This window comes from Falco punctatus, assembly GCF_963210335.1.
Source record: "Falco punctatus genome assembly, chromosome: 10".
NCBI lineage: Eukaryota > Metazoa > Chordata > Aves > Falconiformes > Falconidae > Falco > Falco punctatus.
Genome location: NC_137590.1, coordinates 10,611,785 through 10,630,986, shown reverse-complemented (window position 1 = coordinate 10,630,986; position 19,202 = coordinate 10,611,785). Strand labels below are relative to the sequence as shown.

General features: G+C 43.5%; 1 protein-coding gene across 1 annotated transcript in view; it reads left to right on the top strand.

Moving 5' to 3' along the window:
* Nucleotides 1-11,832, top strand: part of BMP7 (bone morphogenetic protein 7) — a 61,750-nt gene extending 49,918 nt beyond the window's left edge. Inside the window, exons 4-7 of the mRNA XM_080404066.1 lie at nt 6,368-6,565; nt 8,453-8,529; nt 9,183-9,293; nt 10,607-11,832. Of these exons, the coding sequence (XP_080260192.1) occupies nt 6,368-6,565; nt 8,453-8,529; nt 9,183-9,293; nt 10,607-10,756 (536 nt within the window). The 3' untranslated portion in view covers nt 10,757-11,832. The remainder of the gene's footprint in view (nt 1-6,367; nt 6,566-8,452; nt 8,530-9,182; nt 9,294-10,606) is intronic.
* Nucleotides 11,833-19,202: the final 7,370 nt, after the last annotated feature.

Below are 19,202 nucleotides of genomic sequence, written 5' to 3'. Positions count from 1 at the left end.
AAATAATAATAAAACTTTCTGTAGACATATTTCAGGTTAAGGATGTACTCAAATGTTTGAACAGATTGGTAACTTGTCTGCATTTCAGTATTAGCTGTGTACACATTTCTGTCAAGGTGTGTGTATGCTGCTGGCTAATTTGCAGGTAGTGCTGTCCACTCAAGGAGAGAAGAAGGAAAAACACAACAAAGTGCGAAAAGACACAACAGAGTGATGTAGAAGGCTGGTGTTAATTGGCACAAAAGTCCTTTCAAATTCAGAAGACAGCTAGGAACCATTTTCCTTTGTGGCAGTAGAAATTACTACTAAAGCCTAATCTGGACTCCAAGGTCTGCAGCATGCTTATGGTATAAACCTGTGAAGTTTGGGAATGAGTGGGAAGACCTAGTTCTGAAACACCTCCAGAAAGGATGTATTTAGAATCAGGTGGGGAATTTTCCTAACCAGGTCTTAACTAAAAAGTTATGCTGCTTTGTCTTAATGTTGTCTTAATCTTGGAGACTTGTGCAAGGAAACCAAAGTATCCTGGATCTTCTGGGGGGTTCCCAGGACCTGGGAGTATCTGGAAGTGCCTGGCTGCCCCACAGGAGAGGTTAAGCAAAACCCAGTTCCAAACTATTATAAATACTCTGAATGTAGCTATCTAAGGACATACTTTCATTCTCCAGATCTGCATCTATGATATCACTTGCTATTGGGCTTTATGCAACACTCTGAATGTTTCTGGTAAGTAGTATTTTGCATAAAGACTGCGCAAAGCTGTTTTGAAACAGGCAACCTACAGACAGTCATTTACACGAAAGGGTGATTTTAGTCACGTGAGACCTGTGCACAGAGAGGTGCACAGGGTTTGTTTTAACCTGTGTTTCTGAATCATCAGTGAATGCAGAAACCCAAACACAGATACAAAGCAGGAGCTTCACCATGGAAATTGCTGGTCCCCACCTCAATGACAGATGCCTTTTGCAAATCTTTTTATACAAATTCAAATTCAGCCTGATTTGCAAGTTAATCTTAATTCTTAAAGTTAAAATGGTAAGGGAAATTATCAGCCAAGATAAGCTTAACCTGTTTTCAAACACTTGTCCTTGGTTTTTAGTTTCCAGTTTGCCTCCTAAATGAAATATTTGGAAGTAGAGATGTTGTCTCCATAATCATGGCACGTGTGTTCAATTGTAGTTCATAGGAAAACCATCAAGACCCAGCCCAGAGTCCACAGAAAAGCTGGAAGTAAGCTTAATACCTTTAAACACCAAAGATACTACAGTATCACACTCACACTCTTCTGATAGTCTCCTTATCGCTCTGTCTTCCCCATCCTCACCTAGTGATTTTACAGCAAAAGTCAGTCCTGGTTTTCAGCATTAAGGATGAAGGCAGCTGATTTCTGAGTATGTTACAGATTTCAGTAGAGACTTTTCAGGATCCTGCATCCAAGGGAATGCTGCAACTTTGCGTACACAGTAATTCTGTCTGCTCTGCTGGAGCAATCAGAAGTGGACCCTTAAAAGCATACAGCCAGATCTATCACAGAGAGAGCTTTCAAAGACAAATTCCCAGGTTCAGTGATAAGTACTTTCTCGTCTGTTAACTCTATGAAAATTAAGAATCTGATTTCTTTTTCCAGTCCTGAGAAATCTAGTTGAGTTTGTATATGATTTCAACCCTTTGCAAAGTAACTTGCGGCTTTCTCAAAATAGATTAACAAAATACTTCAATCAGCCTGTCATTAAAGTTAGAAAAGCCAACTGCAGTGTTTAAAAAGTACATTCAGAGATACAGGGCCCAATTGTCTGCTTGTCTTCTGTAACTAAGTCCCCTGGCAGCACACCTTTGCACTCACATTTCTCCACCATACATGTGAATTTTTCTTTCTATTTTGAATGGCAAGGACATGTCCTTCCTTGCTTCCCAGGTTTCATTTTGGATTTAGACCAACTGTGTGTGCTAGCAAGAAAGCTGCTTTTACACCTGGACTTCATATGAAAATCATACGCTGCAAACGCAGCAGGATTTTGATGCAACACTATATGCTTGGGCAATCCCCAAAGCTTTAAGTGAATTAGAACTGCCCCTCCACATCCCCCTCCCCCAACTTTTCTTTGTATCTGTCATTAGAGATCTGTAATCATGAAGCCAATACAATCTATATTAAAAAAAATATCTGACATCATGAGCACTGACCAGATGAAATTATACAAAAGAAATTAATTTAACCGATCTTTGTATTTCTTTATAATCTTGCCAAGTAAGTCTATCAACGTGTATAACTAGGGTGGAATCAAAGGGTGTTTATTCTTAGAAAATGGGGATCAGCTCAAGCAGCAAGCAAAAAAAAAAAAAAAAAATATGTTTGAGTGACTCAGTAGCCTTCAGCAAGCTCTGAGCCCAGCACCCGATACGCCTTGCTCAGCAGCAGCACATGGGAACAGCAGCTGCCCACTTAGGTTTATTTAAGATCCTGGTTTTGACAGTATTCAAAAAGCAGCATAGTAAAAGCAGATAAAGCCGTGCCCTCTGGTTCAAGAGCACAGCTTTAGTTCTTTTGGGGAGAAGTTTATCATTGTCTAATGGTGACTACACGTGTCCTTGTGTTTAACCTTGCTTTCTGGATGTATAGTAAAGTTAGAAAGTGGATTTTTCCCTCTTTACTAAAAAGAAATATGTTACTTTGCATACAGAGCATTACATGCCTTTTTCCCCCGCCAAGGCAACACGGCCACCATACTGGTCTTGAACGTGACGTGGTGTTACATGAGGAATTCATTGGTCAGATGCTACTTATTGCTGCACTAATGCAAATCTATTAAACATATCCCTGTGAAGTTGTGTGCCCTCACTGCATACTGCACATTACATACTCTAGAGACATGTTAAAGGTAAAATAATTTACACTGGAAAAACCACAGGCATAGACGTACTTGGTAGTTTAAACAGCTTTGGGAAGCAGAAAGGCTTCTTTGAAGGGGCAGGAGAAGCCATAGGAGCAGTATTCAGTGAGCTCTAACTTCTGCAGCTGCACTTGTTTTCAGGAAATAAGGCTTCGATCCGGCAAAGCCTGAGCACAAATGGAACTACTTATATATTTAGCATAGCTACTTGCTTAAGCACTTTGTGGGCTCAGCCTCAAATGCTTAAAATGAAAACTGTTTGGACAAGTTTCTGGAAAGTAGCTTAAACAGGAGGTGAAGAAGTTGTTTATGTGTGTCCACATATAAATCTACATACGTGAATTTTCGCATTTGCTATTTTTGCCCACTCTCTCCTGGTGCCCTGTCGCACAATTAGTTTTGCTTTATCTAGTTTGCAAGGCCTGGCCATGCTAGGCAGTTGTCCTGCTGCCAGGCTCCCATTAAAACACCTCTTGAGCCAGTCCTCTCCACAAATCCTCTATATTGCAGCTTGGGACTTGCTTGCAGGGATGCACGCTGTTAGAAAAATAGGAAATGGCTTCCAGCCAAGGCCAGTCCATTTCCTGGCCTCGAGCTTTGGCCACAGCCCGCTTTTTCTGGGTCTGTCACCTTTACCAATCTGTTGGCCACGTGCAAGAGCAAAGGTGGAAACAGTTCCATAAAGACAAGAATTTATAAGCCTTGGCATTTATTTTGCTCACCTTAAAACCAGCAGTTACAGAATATTATCTAGAAGTATTTCAGGTTACCAGCTTCTTTTCACACGGTAGTCAGAAACTAGTAAGATAAGGACATTTATAAGGACATTTTTCTCAGCAGACTACGTAGCCTGTCATCTGCTCTCCTGGCCAGGCTGCCTTCAGGCCTTCTCTAGCAAAGTGTCAGCTGTCACAGATTCACAGAATGGCTGGGGTTGGAAGGGACCGCTGGAAGTCATCAGGTCCAATCCCCCTGCTAAATAGATCTACCTAGCATTGGTTCCTCAGGACCATGACATAGAATCACGGAATCATTTATGTTCAAAAATACTTTTCAGATCATGAAGCCCAACCGTTAACCCAGCACTGCCAAGTCCACCACTTAAACCACTTCCCTGAGCACCACATCTATGCGTTTTTTAAATGCCTCCAGGGATGGTGACCCCACCACCTCCCCGGGCAGCCTGTTCCAACGCTTGACAGCCCTTTCAGTGAAGACATTTTTCCCAATATCCAACCTAAACCTCCCTGGTGCAACTTGAAGCTGTTTCCTCTTGTCCTGTCACTTGTTACCTGGGAGCAGAGACCCTTTCCCACCAGACAGTTCCCCCCGCTGTGCCCCCGGCCTGGGCGCTGCGGGGCTGCGGTGCCCACGGGCAGGGCCCGGCACGCGGCCCTGCTGGCCCTCGTACCGTTGGCCTTGGCCCGTGGGCCCGGCCTGCCCAGACCCCCGCGGAGCCTCCTGCCCCCCAGCACATCAACACTGCTGCCCAGCTCGGTGTCACCTGCACACTGACTGGGGGTGCACTCGATCCCCTCGTCCGGGTCACTGGTAAAGACGTGAAACAGCACCGGCCCCAGCAGAGCCCTGGGGACACCCCTGTGCCCAGCGCCAGCGGGATGTGACTCCATTGCCCACCGCTCTTTGGGCTCGGCCGCCAGCCAGGGCTTTACCCAGCGCAGAGACCCCCGTCCCAGCCATGGGCAGCCGGGTTCTCCAGGAGATGCTGTGGGAGACGGTGTCGAAGGCTTTACTGAGGTCCAGGCAGACACCAGCCACAACATCCACTAGGCAGGTCGGCTTGTCATAGAAGGAGATGTGGTTCGTCAGGCAGGACCTGCCTTTCATAACCCCACGCTGGCTGGGCCTGACCCCCCGGTTGTCCCGCACATGCCACATGATGGCACTCAGATGATCGGCTCCGTGGCCTTCCCAGCACCGCGGTCAGGTTGACAGGGCTGTAATTCCCTGCAACCTCCTTCCCGCCCTTCTTGTAGATGGGCCTCACAGTGGCTAACCTCCAGTCTGCTGGGACCTCCCCAGTTAGCCAGGACTGCTGGTAAATGATGGCGAGCAGCTTGGCGAGCTCCTCCACCAGCTCGCTCGGGACCCTGGGGTGGATCCCGTCTGGCTCTGTATTGTGTGTGTCTAACTGGAGCAGCAGGTCACTGACTGTTTCCTCCTGGACGGTGGGGATTTCATTCTGCTCCTTGTCCCTGTCTTCCAGCTCAGGGGGCTGGGTACCCTGGGGGTAACCGGTCTTGCTATTAAAGACAGAGGCAAAGAAAGCATTGGGTACCTCAGCCTTTTCCTCATCCTTTGTGGCAATGTTCCCTGCCACATCCAGTAAAGGATGGAGATTCTCCTTGGCCCTCCTATTTCTATTGTATTTATAAAATCATGTTTTGTTATCTTTTATGGCAGTGGCCAGCCTGAGTTCTAGCTGGGCTTTTACCTCTCTAATCTTCACACTGCATAACCTCACGACATCCTTATAGTCCTCCAGAGGTGTCTGCCCCTTCTTCCAAAGGTAGTAAACTGTCCTTTTATCCCTCAGTTCCAGCCAAAGCTCTCTCTGTTCAGCCAGGCTGGTCTTCCCCCCTTTGGCATATTTTTTTTGTGGCTGACAAGGGCCAGCTCTGTCCATAGCAAAAAGGACCACAAAAGCCATTCATGTGACTTAGCAGCAGTAACTCAGTAACTTGGAACAAAGTAATTCAGGGTATCACCCCTGCGTTTCACAACAGCACCCAGACGTCCTTTGGAGGCAACAGGGAGAAATACTGACTTTCCCACTGCCACCCCCTCCCTTGTGTTTTTTGTAATTGATTTAATTCTACAGAGAAACCACCTACTCATCTTTTACCAAAACTCAAATTATGTTAAAAGCTGAGAATGAAGGAAGCATGAGTGGTAATCAGCCGCTCTGCAACGAAGAGGTCAGGTACAGCAGTGCTGAGATACAGCAATAAGCAAAATGCCTCCAAACATCTGAACTATTTGTTTCTCTCAGCTACAGTATATCTGGAACTCTGTCAACATTTCATACAAGGCATTTTTATTTTAAGTTAATAACCTTCCAGTGGGAATTTAGTGTTCCTATGGGCTGAGTTTTATGGTTCCTTTTATAGGATCACTTCAAATTATAGGTTGGTGAACTTAAAGAAACCCCTCTAAAGAATGCAGGAAAAGTTAACGCTAAGCGGATTTAGGGTAAAATAATTATATGTAGGACTATTTTATGTAACTTTTACACACAGATATAAAATGAAGTTAGCTGTGCTGAGCTGCTCTTGTCAGAAGCAGCTTTGCCGATTAAGTCCAGGCCCTGGGTGGATCAACGCATACAGACGTGCCTAGGAATCACCCTTGCTAGCCAGGCAGCATCTCTCCTCCTTGTTATCCTTACTATGACTGCTGAAAATGAAAAGTTATTGCTACTGCAGGCCCTCTTACCGGTCCATTCTGTTATCAAGGGCAAAGCATCAATCCCAAACTGGCGGGTCTTATTGGAAGGCACGGCCCACAGAACAAGCAGCCGTTCACGGTAGCCTTCTTCAAAGCCACCGAGGTGCATCTCCGCAGTATTCGCTCCACAGGAGGGAAGCAAAGGAGCCAGAATCGATCAAAAACACCAAAGAACCAGGAAGCTTTCCGGGTGTCGAACATCGCAGGTACAGTGCGGGTTGCTGGGTCCCTGTTTCTGGGCATGGGATAATGTGGGAAGGGTTTCTCCCGCATTCAGTCTGTCTGTTGTCTCTTTGGTCTACCACTAATGTTCAGTTGCTGGTTTGAAACTACTTGGAATTAGGGATTATTCAAAAAAAGAAAAATGTTTCTTTGAAACAATATTAAACTGAGGGATTTCTTTATCCAATGTATTTAAACAAACAAACAAAAAAAAGCACCTAACCAGAACATCTCGTTTTCTCCCACATGAAATAAATACTTACTGCTTTAATGTAATTGTCTTACATTTCACAATGAGAAAGTGATCAAAACGGCAATATATTTCAGTGAATCTGAATCAAAATGCTGTAGATTGAATTTCAGAGTTTTGTGATTTTAAGTTTGGCCCCCAAAATGCCTAGTAGTCCCAAAAGTTTTGCACAGAAGAAAGCCCCTTCGTTGCTTGGATAACCACAGCTATTCTGGGGGAGCAGTGCTTCCTAATATGGAAGAAAACTCTGTCAGGCAGTTGAAATAGAAACGTGGCTTAATTACGAGATACCTCAGAATAATGGGCCCTTGGTGACCTTCCCAGCAGGAACCACAGCACAGGGCTTGCTCTGCTGAGGGCAGTGGCAACTTCCAGCTCTTTTTCTGCGAGCGCTTCACTGAACGGAAGGAGAAGTTGCAAAAGAAGAAGGAAAAGGACAACGAAGGGCACAATATCATCTTATGCGACTCATCTTTGCCTTGGGTTGCTTGGGGTTACCTGCAAGGCTATAGGAGAACTCACTCCTATTGGCCTTGGTGCAGCTTCCTTATATTTAATCAGGTTATTCCCGTCCTAGAATTAACAGTGTTTTTCTGCAACCCTGGTGCTAGGTGTGGCTTCTCTGATCTCCCCACATAGATGTAATTCTGTACCTCTCACCCAAACCCCAAAAGAGTCTCTTAAAATAGTTTTCTGTGGCTTGTATTTGCAAGCTCTGGGTTATGCAGCTCCCCGAGCAAAGATGGTCTGCAGTGTCCGTGTGCTTTTTTGTCATCTATTTACTATATCAATTCATTTTTTAAAGAATGGGTAGCGGACAAAAGAATTTCATACTTCTGTGAGTAGGCGGGAAAACTCCCTGTAACCAGTGTCCTGCCTCCAGCTTGGTGACCCCACAAAGAGTTAGCTTCCAACAACAAGAGCTGAAATAATTATTTTCTGGTACTTCTGCTTGGGTCTCCAGCTCAGGCTGTATGTCCAGGGTGGGCACAACTTTAAAACTGCACTGATAGTCATGGTTGTTCCGATCCACGATGCAGACCTGTGCTTTCTTCTTTGGCTTCAGCAAGCATTGTCACCCCTTGCAAGAAGTCGGTAATCTGGATCCAGCTGCACTGGACAGATGGACAGATTCCACATTACCTTAATGCCATCCATTGCTTTTGTAGGCCTGAAGGTGCAACTATCACCAGTAATGCAGGTGATTCAAAGACAGGAATTTAGAAAATACATGAAAGGTGCCTTTCCCGATCACTCCTTTTATAGCGTCTTCTTTCATATATTATTTGATAATCAGAGAAACTTGCTTTTTGCTACTATGAGTTCAAAGGAAGGCCAAAAAAAATATGTGGGGGGGGGAGCGGGGGGCGAAGCAGCTATTTTCCCAGGCCTGTTATGGCTTTGCAAAAAAAGCCAGAGGGGCATTTCATATATATTGAACCCAGCCATTATTTATGACTAAGCTTGAAAATGTTAAGGAAAAAAAAAACCATCACAAGTGCAACAGATGAGCAGCGATACCTCACTCCCTATCGGGGTGTTGCCGAGGGCTGCGGGTGCTGAGGGGTACAGCGGGCATGGGGGCAGCCCAGCTTTATGGCCATCCATTCTCCCCACGCAGAGAACAGCAGCAGCGACCAGCGACAAGCCTGCAAGAAGCATGAGCTCTACGTCAGCTTCAGGGACCTAGGGTGGCAGGTAAGGGCTGTGCGTGACCGGGGTGCCTTTGCACATCACTTAGCAAGCTGCAGTAGCGAGGTCAAGCCAATAGCTGGATTTTTTTTTTTTTTTTAAATCTGAGAGAAAAAAAGCGTATATTGCCCTCAGCATGCTTAAGAACTGCTTCTGCAAAATTAGGGTATGCAAATATTTAGCGTGAGACTGACTAGAAACGCCACACGCTTAAGTCCTTTTGAGAAACTGTGGCCCTGAGTTTCCTCTGGCAGTGCTGAATGCATATACAGCTCGTCATCTTCATCTACCAATACTTTTAGACCTGGTCAAAGACATTTTGTTTCTGAAAGCTTGTTCCTGCATTTCAGTCATGGGTGAAGTGATCCTTGTGGACAGCTGGGAGGACACTGCTGAATCGATAAACAACTAAAACCCTGAAATTCAGCTACTCTGTAGGCATGTTTGCAAAATGGGATACATCCCTCCAGGAAAAGCAGCAGCTTTAGGGGTGTATAAGATAGCATTAGAACAGCCAGCATACCAAATTTTTATTTTGCAGGCCACTGTAATTGTATGTGGGTGTATAAACTGGTAGATTTATGTGCTGTCTTACTTTTTGTTTCACTACACAATATTTCTGTCTTTTTCTGTAATCCAACATTTTCAATTTAATCAAGGACTGGATCATCGCTCCAGAGGGCTATGCTGCTTATTACTGTGAAGGAGAATGTGCTTTCCCGTTGAATTCATACATGAATGCTACAAATCATGCCATTGTACAGACACTGGTAGGTGCACTGTAGCTCCGAGTACAGAGTTGCATCTGATAGATGCTACTCAGAAATAAGTTTATATACAAAACCAAAAAAAAAGAAATCTCTAAGCTAATAAGAGAAAGAAGGTCTGCATTGGCTCATTAAGATGCCTGCAGCATCTGGCTCAACATGTCTAGCCAAGTGGCCTGAATTAATAATTCCTGGGAAGTACCCTGTCTTTGCTGCAAGCACTGACATGCTCTTTCTAGTTTAAAAGGGCCCAATGATAGATGTATTAATAGTGGTGTAGTCCCACTGCATGGGAAGGAGAGAGCAGGACACGAGACTCGCTATCAGCACATCTTGGAAAAACTGTAAGAATCCACTGTATGCTGCTGCCAAAAGTGGATTTGGGGGGAGACTGGGGATGCGGTCAGCGAATCCCAAAATTACACAGCCCAGCTGCTCTGTAGATGTATTTGGTTTATGAAATTGTGCAAGGATGCCCACATGGGAGCCCTGAGCTAGCATGTCCTCATGACACAGCATCCGTGTTCAGGGGGACCATTGGCTGGGCACCCAGCCCCCCCTGCATCACCACAGCTCTCAGCATGGGCCAGAGGACGTGCTGGTCCCGAGTACCCTAGCTGTACAGCACACCGAGCTGACATGCCAGGATTCCGTTTCCTACCTAGCTCAGGTCCAGTTTAACAGCCCAGGCCCCCTGCACACATCTGCAGGGCACAAAGGGGCTCACTGCACCTTTTCTACACCCCATGTCGTGTGTGCATCTAAGAACAACACTGCAAAAAGTATTAGGGAAAGTAGAAGCATCTACGTTTCCAAGGGAAGAAATATTTGCATGTTTTTCTCCTGGTAGATTGCTTTTTATTTGCTTTTTCCTCCTCTCCCTGGAGGTCCCACAGCAGGGAGCACAGGGGACCCGGAGCCCTTGGCCCCAGCTGAGTCTCGGTGCTGCCAGCTGCAGGGACAGGGGCCCCCGCCCAGGGCTGAGGGGATTTCGCACAAGACCTCACCCGTGCGTCCTGCGGAGTTTATCGTAACTGGTACACTTCTGCAGAACGCTGACTGCTCTGACAAATGGGAATTTTCTAATGAAAACCTGCCTCACTGAAAGATTTCCAACTAGATCTGACTTGGATGTGTGCGTCGGCCTCCGTTACATGCAGGGGACATCTAAAGACATTTGTACACAAAGCCAGGTGTTCAAAACATGTCTGAGTGAGTGCATGGGACAGACAGAAGGTTGCCTGAGAAAGAAAAATATGAGGGGGGAGAGGGGGAAAAGTAAATCTTAACATGCCTCTACTTTCATTTCCCCCCAGGTTCACTTTATAAACCCAGAGACTGTGCCGAAACCCTGCTGCGCTCCTACACAACTCAATGCCATCTCAGTGCTCTATTTTGATGACAGCTCCAATGTTATCTTAAAAAAATACAGGAACATGGTGGTACGAGCATGTGGCTGTCATTAGATTTGTAGGAAAGAAGAAAAAAAAAAGTTATTTGTAAAAAGTGGTTTTGTATGGCTATGTGGGGGAGGGGAAAAAGGTTAGCACTCCAGAGATGGGCTTAAAAAAATCCCAAACAGTTTTTAGGACCAGGCTTCTGAAAGTTCAGACAATGGAACAGTTTCTGGATCTAAGTGGCATTTGAACACATTTTGTTTTAGTTTATTACAGACAATGAGCTTGTAAACTGAAACAAGCCAGAGAAACCATTCAAAACCAAATCTGCCTACAAAATTGGCTCCTACAAAACATACTTTTGCAAATGAGTCTTTCTGAAGATTGCAAACTCACCAGTGGTGATTGTGAGTTAAAAAAACCCAAAAGTATCCAAGGTGAGAATGTGCTGTGACTAATAAGCATGTGTAGTTCCTGTAATACAGTTTGCAATAAAATAAGTGAACAAAATATACCTGGAGTGAACAGGTATTTTGTTAGAGAATTATTACTTCCATTCCTCTTCTTTGCTTCAATTTCATAAGCAAAACCAAAAGATTAATTACATGCAACTTCCAGTTTTAAACTATAGTAGCAAAAGCTATGTCTGGATTGATGCAAATTCAAAGGACAGATCAGTGTAAGAAAAAGAAGAATTTTCTAATTGGCAAGCAAAAGAACTGAAGAAAATAAAGAGTAAGATTTCTTGGGTATACTTTTTTCTGTCAAAAGTGGTAGGAAATTTCTTCTAGCAACCGGAAGGAATTTGAATTTGCTGTGAACTTGAAACAGGAAAGCAGCAAAACGTTAAGAAAGCGGGATTAAACTTAAGGTTTAGCTGGGGTATCCTAAGCAGTTACGAAGTTGTGCAAGTCAGCTGAAGATCCTGCTCCTGTTTGGAAAATTTCCATTGACTTCACTGACAGAACAAATTCCAATGCTTTTTCAAAAATGTGGAGGCTGAAGTGCAGAAGGTGCTGTAAGCTGGGATGTACACCCAGCACCACACAGACTCAGCTAGAAACAAGCTAGGAAACCTTGCTTCCCGTGGTCAGTGTTTACAGTAAACCCCCTGCTCTATAATTGGTTTCACCTTGGTTTTTTTTTTTTTTTTTTTAAAAAAAAAACCTTTCAAGAGTCACACCAACAAGCTGGAATCAGGAGCAAGAAAATGTCCCCTCAAGGCTTTTCTTTTGCCTTCTTTTAAAGTCACAGGTTATACAAACATCACACTTCTGTAATTAAAATACAATTAAAGTTGTGAAGAAGAATACAAACTAGCAGTAACCAATCACAAACTAATTCAACACTTTGGCATACGTTGCAATTACAAAGTAGGATTGGCATAAATTTCACCAGAGAGATAAAAAAGAAAATTCTGTCCAATAAAACACCAGGTCCACAGCACACCCAGCTCTAAATCTCCCAACTTCAAAAACCTAAACCTCCAACAGATGGGTCCAGAACTTAATAAATCCCTGGAGATGGTTCTCTTTTCTCAGTGAGTGGACAGAGCCATGAGCCGCAGTGGGAACTTGGCTCCATATCTTGCCTTAGAGGAGAGTTAGAGAAAGAAGATAAATGAATGCAACCGCCCAGTTCTGGAAATTGCTTACTGCTCTTCTTCCTTTAAGTCACAGATCAAATCCAGACCAGATGCCTCACTTTACAAAGAATAAGCAAAGGAAGAAAAAATTTACCATCTATGAAATAAACTGGAAACTTGTTTCTGATGGTCTAATTCTAATCTCATTTAAGTAATTTGGGTTTTCCCAGCATTTTTCTCAGTAGCAGGATTAGACTCATAGGAAGGTGGAAATCTCCCCTTGACATCAGTAGGTTTTTGGACCAGGGCTTTGGGAAGCAGTTGCCAGATGTGCCCAGCTTCCAGCCCAGGCAATTCAAACACCTGCAGGACCAGCCTGGCCATGGCACGCACGCTCTGCAGGCACAACTCCAGCAAACTTCCTAACTGCTCCAAGGTGAGACTTGGCCAGTAGTTACAAACGGCAGGACGACAGCTGAAGCCGAAAGACCTTCCCTCCCTGGAGCCTGCAGACAAGACCACCTGCAATAACCAGCCAAAACTGCCCTCAGCGCATCTCTCATTTAGAGTGAGGTACTGAAATCACACAGATGGCAAGTGTCTTTTGACATTGTATACATATATACACCAGTGCTTCTGTAAACCTCCTGAAGGAAGTTAAGGTGCTGCCTCGAAAGTTAAAAGCCAATCATGCCTAAACTTCCACTATTTAGTAGTCAAGGATTAATTTTTCTTGCGGGTGTTTCAGTGTTGGTGGTCACTGCGTTGGTGTATTGCATTTTTAACTTGGACCACAGTATCTTGCTGTATAGGATTCATATATTAAATATTCTGTGGGGATTGTTTCTGTTTGGTTTTTTTTTGTTTATTTTGGTGTGTGGTTTGTTGGGTTTTTTTAACCACAATAACAATTTCTGATGCTAGGCTCAACATCAGCTTCACTGTTTGTACATTTTTATGTAAATAGTTGTCACAAGTGGAAGAAGAATTATTTATTTCCATCTTTGGATTCCTTTTCAATCACATCCAAGAAAAATGATTCTCGGTTCCTAAACACATTTGTTTCCTTATTTAAGAAGATATTTATTAACAGTTGGCAAAAATGCATACACATTTCTGATTCTTTTCATAGAGCAGTTGTCAGAAGCCTTTTGTACAAAGTAGTAAAATAAATCATTGCAACTTTACAAAAGATACCCCAACAAGATTGTGTATCTGTGTGGTTATTCTCCCTGTTTTCAAAAACCTTTTTGGCTGGGCAGTATTTCATCTTAAGCCTCTGTTTTCATGTAGATCAATCTCTTTGTACAGGAAAACACAGCACATGTCGCTGTTTGGTGCGACTCCTTCAGTCCAAATACAACAGAGGGAAGAATACAAAAAATATGAATATGTTTTGCAGCCTGCACTGCAAAGATCCATGATTGAATTATAGTGCAGCTGTCAGCAGCTGTTTCAAAGAAGCAGGGGGTAAATTAGTTCTGTTTACTGCTAACATAGTTCAGAGATTTAGTCATCCCAATAAAATTATAGAGGCACAAGAAAGGAAGAAAGAAACTCCAAAAGAACATCAGCCAAGAAGCTGACATTTTCTAATTTAGGTTGTTTTAGCATATTTCAGAGATGCTGCTGGCATGAGGTTGCCTACTGTGGATACCACACCGCATTGCTATGGAGGCAGCTGAAAAAAATAATGGTCTAAATCCTTGTATTAACTAAACATTATATCTTCAGGGCATAACAGCAGTTCTGGGGTTCTCGTTTACTTTGAACTGCGAACAGAGATGTTCCAGGTTATGTAGAAGTATTTACTGATCCAGAGGCTTAAATCATGAGCATTTTGGAGTTAAACTACTTCACGAGTGATTACAAATTCATAGGTAAATTTGCTTTCTGCACTGATCAGAAGTCCAGCAATGCATCAGTAGGAAGACCTTTATTGACCTAAACTGATGCCCTTGTGGCTTTTGTATGCCTAGACTAGATTTAGGAGAATCCTCTGGTATTTCTCGGTATGGTCCTAATTCTCTGCATTTAGACCCAGTGTAAGCCAGAGATGGTTCCAGCAAGGGGAGGAAGGAATTTTTTAAAAAAATAATATTAAAATATGCACACAAAACAACAGCCACAACAACCCTCCCCCCATCCTGCTTTACAGTGCCGGTCCTGCAGCCAACAGCAGCTTTACCGCTAACTTCAACACATACAGCCTTATATCATGAAATATCGGTCGGTTCCCAGCTCTGCCACAAACACACACAACTTGCTGGATGTGCTTGGGAGCAGCTTTCCCAGCCTGGGAGCCAAAACTCCGCTCCCGAGCTGGTTGCAGCCTCCCCTCAGTCTGCAGCGCTACTGTGGCTTTGTCTCCTCATCTACTGTTCTGGAAGAGGAATTCTTGACGCGAATACATACGCTGCCATAAACTGGCAGGGCCATAAAAGTCTAGCGAACCAACTTCAAAATGGCTAGATTTATCTGAGTAATGACATTTTAAAGCACATTTAAAGCATTTTATAGAACAGTTATTTTAACTTCCTTTCAGGCCAAACTTTGAGGATGTTATGTTTGCTTAATTGAGCCGTTTCAGATCTGTTCCAGTACTGACAGTAGGATCCTTTTGTCCCTATGCAGGAAACTGCGTCTGTTGCTGCCAACGTTCATATAATAAAAGATAATGATTTAAGTAAGCCTTAGTGTAATTTTAAGATTTCTGATTTTTATGGGAGTGTCAGCTGGAAAGCCTAAAACCAGAGAGGGAGAGCAGAGCTCGCACAAGCGCAGCTCAGCGGCATTGCCAAGGACCACGGGATTCCCTCTGCTGCTCTGTTCCATCCTTCCAGCTCGGCCTGCAATGGGAACAGGCATTTTCTGGGTAAGTAAAACCAAAGAGACTCATCTTTTGAGTTTAGAATTTGCATCCTCTGTAGGTTTCCATCCAAATACCCTGCTTGCTGACTTCCATTGCTGCCACACATTATTCTCTGTATTCAGCTGTTCATTTGGAGAGAAATTCTGCCCAATTAAGCTAAAAGGAGCCTGTTTGAAGTTTTTATTTATCAGGTAGTGATTGACAAGACCTTGAGGCAAAAACTAGGAACACTTTATACTACAGTCATTCATTACCCAAGTACAAAAGCAACACAAATGGGTTATTATGGCCACTTTGAGTTACTCTGTTTTAAAGAAAAATATCTATTCCTTTTTTCTGCTTAATGCAGTAGAATTTGTATTCCTAAGCCAGCAGCTAGGAAAGATCCAAAGTTTTGAATAACACACGTTTAGTGCACTGATTTGTTTCCTAGCATGCATGCTAGTTTTCCGAGGGTCTGTTTGCTGACCAGGCAGTAGAAGCCGACTTTTTAATGTTTTGAGAGTTACTTGGTATTGTGAGGTTTCCACTTTGGAACAAATCTGCTGTTTTCTCCAATTAATAGAATCCTGATGTTTGAATTAATTCCATAAATGAAGGCAGCACAATCTTTAGACAGCTTGAGTATGGGTTTATATTTAAAAGGAAAACAGGACAAGTTATAGTCGCATTCATCAACTTCACTTTTCTTTTTTTTTTCCCAATCAGGAAAAAGTACTTGGGAAACTAGGGGAGAAGAGAAGGCTACAGCCTCAGACCCACAAACCCTTAGAAAGGTAGCTTTGCACTTGACGAATGTTTGCAGGCATGGTTAAGCCTTTAACCATTTGCAGTATAAGGCTCTACATGGGGCTGCTTGAATTAACCTCACTCTCAAAGAATTGGCTTGCTTGTCTGCAATAAAACCCAGTCCCAGGCCAGTCAGCAGTAATGTGGGGAATGGAGCATTTGTGTCTGGAACTGGAAGGGGGCAAGTGCCTGTATTCACTGCAATATCCATGCGCTTGCCTGTAATTAAAAACATGAACTTCCCTTCCTGAATGGAAACTGAAGTGACTCCTGAGTTAGCAGCTCCAAGCTGCGGGTATCTTTGGCCGAACATTCTTATTTTAAGCAGCTCTTAAGAAAAAAAACAACTCAGCAGATCTGTTTTGCTTTAGCATGTCAGCACCTGCAGCTCAAGCCCAGGACTGCAGGTTTATGCTATATTTCTGAAGCAGCACATAGAGGTTTGGGATGTCACCGTGGCTGTGGGGTGCAAAAAGTCTTGCAGAGGCATTGGGAGCCCTTTCAACCTGGGTCCCCACCTTCCCCTCCTTTGTATCATCTCTCTGCTAAGGTCTAGAGCAGGCAATGACCAGACACTAATGGTGACACCAGTGAGGTGACCTTTGGCTTGGCTAATGAAGGCAAACTGTTGCAGGCTGCTGGATTTATTCCTGTGTTATTTGTTGCTGCTGTGTCAGGTGCTTCATATAAAATATGTGGAAGCAGAGACATTCAGTGTCTGGATTTGGTTACGAAGGGTCAGAGCTCAAAGATATCATTTCTCAGGTCCCAACAATTTAAGCCATTTTGTTCAGCGTTTATAACAAGCTGTAGACAAGAGCAGAGAAGTTGATGGCTCTACATCTGTCTGCCTCAGGCAGAAGTACTAGTCAGCCTCTTAAAAAAAAAAAAAAACACAACAAAAAAATTGGGCAATAGTTTAATAAGGAAAAATTCCTCACTTTAGCTTCTATCTTTGACTATATGTACACAGAAAGGAGCACAAACCAACATAGTCAGCTGATCCAAAACTGACACATGAAGAGTTTTGCTTTGAATTTGTTTATTAATTTCTCTAGTGATCTACTGCCACTACTGACTTATACTTGGCTCCTGAAGCTAGAATCTACCTCTTAAACCCACTGAATTCAGTTGTTCTTCCTTAACAGGGAATGACCTGGCTGGACTGCAGTTTTAGGACTTTGTTAATTACTCCAAGGACATATTTCATGAAACCTCAGGGCTAAACCACTCCTGAGGAGTGGACAGCAAGTAGAGGTAGGGCCAACCATTTGTGAAAAGAAAGCATGCAGCTACACACTTTGCAACTGACAACCAGGTGTTGAAATCCATCTTGCAGGGTTCCCCTGGAAACCCAGCCAGTGGTTTTGGGGTGAAGGAACATGACACTCTACAGAGGTTGGGCCAACATCGACTTGGAGCAACTTTAATCAAGAAATCTCTTTCCTAACAGCAAGGCAGACTTTTTTTTTTTCCTTTCTTTTTTAAATTAGAAAAGTGCACAAGTGACTCCAAGTTCAGCCCATCAGTTGTTTTGGTTTCACATGACTACTGAGAAATCAACTGTAAAAGCTGGTGCAGTTATATACACACATACCACGCACAGAATGTGAACTATAAATACTGGCAGGGAGTCTGGTTTAAGAAGCTGCAGTTAACGTTGTGTCAGAACAGCCCTCGGAACCCCCATTTTTAGACACTTATATTGCAGACAGTGGGGAGGGAATAAATCCGATTTTGCTGGCACATTGCCTACGACTTCTCAGCCATAAAGCCTTTATTTATGGCTGTTACACAGCATGAAGGATTCAATTTGTCCTTTGTTAAGAATTTCAGTGGATCATGTAACTGTTTATTTCCAGATATTTTTGAAAAGTTGGTATCTTTGGTTTGCAGGAAAAAAACAAAGTCCATGCTAGTGGGGACATTCTTAGACCACACTCGACAGAGACAGTACAGTGGGGTCCCAAAGTCCTGCAGCTGGGTCCACAGAAAAGGATGAGACAAGGCAGTATAGGACTTCCATGAGGCTGGTGTGCCCGGGAATGAAGTCTAAACTCTAGGCTGAGATATCCCCCACCACCTCAGTCACTCAGTCATGATCTTGCAACCGTTTCAGTCTAGTCAGGAATGGCAGCCAGCTCCCTCTTGAGAGCTGCTGGAGGGATTTTTGCTCAGAAGCAATAGCTCCAGCTTCACAGGAGTAGGTGGAAAAGCATAACCAATTCAAGGCACAAACTGTATCAGCTCTTCCCAGCTTTCAGAGATTTCCTGTTTCTACTAGCAGCTGAGAACAAGATGCTAGATTAAAAAAATATCACAACCAGAGACAGACATGTCTTCAGCAGCACACTGCACTTCGCAGCCTGATTCCTCCTCTACAGTGGTGATGCAGAGTGGCAATGACAATCCTATTCATCAGCACTTGAAAAGCACTCTCTCTCCAAAGCATTTTTATTGGTATTAGTTAAAAATGAAGAAGATTGTATTTTGCATTCATTTATTTCACATTTCTCATCTGGCTCAAGAATAAGCCTTGGGAAACCTGTTGTTTGGGCAAGAGGTAACAGCCTCAAGTTAAGAGATGGAGATTCCTTCCTGGGATTTGTAGGAGAATGACAGCAAATTAAGCCCACAGGTCAAATATTATGTTCTCCAGATGGGAGTGACAGTCTTTGAGGAAGCAGATCTGGTTTTCTACTGCAGCACCTCTCAGAAAATGAAAAGAAAAACATCTCCACTGACACTGCAAGATACTGGAGTTGCTTTTGCTTAATTTCCAGACTATATATTAAACATACTCTGATAACTCCTCAGATGTGTCCTCCTTCCCTTTACAAAAAGGGATAGAAGACTAGGAAAGTATCAAGTCCATGATTCACCTACCTCCTCTTGAAAGATACTCAGCAAATGGAGAGCTGGAACAGATCATAAGGATAGTCATCATCTAGGTCAGTCCCTGGCTGATCAGTCAAACACAGGATCAATATTAGGTTTGTAAGAGCACAGCACAGATATTCCACGGCCCCTCACCGTACCACAAGCAAGACATGACATCCCTATTCTGCAGATACACTGGGGAAAATTAAAAACCTTTAGTGCAAACTACCAAAGAACAGTTTAAACTACAGGCTTTCAAGAAGAGATCTGGGATGCTGATGCCCGTACAGCAGAAGCACTTACTAGACAAAGACAGAGGCATAGAGCCCCCCATCTAGTGGCAGAGTGGCCCCCCTTTACTACAACGGCAACATTTTTTTGAATAGGGC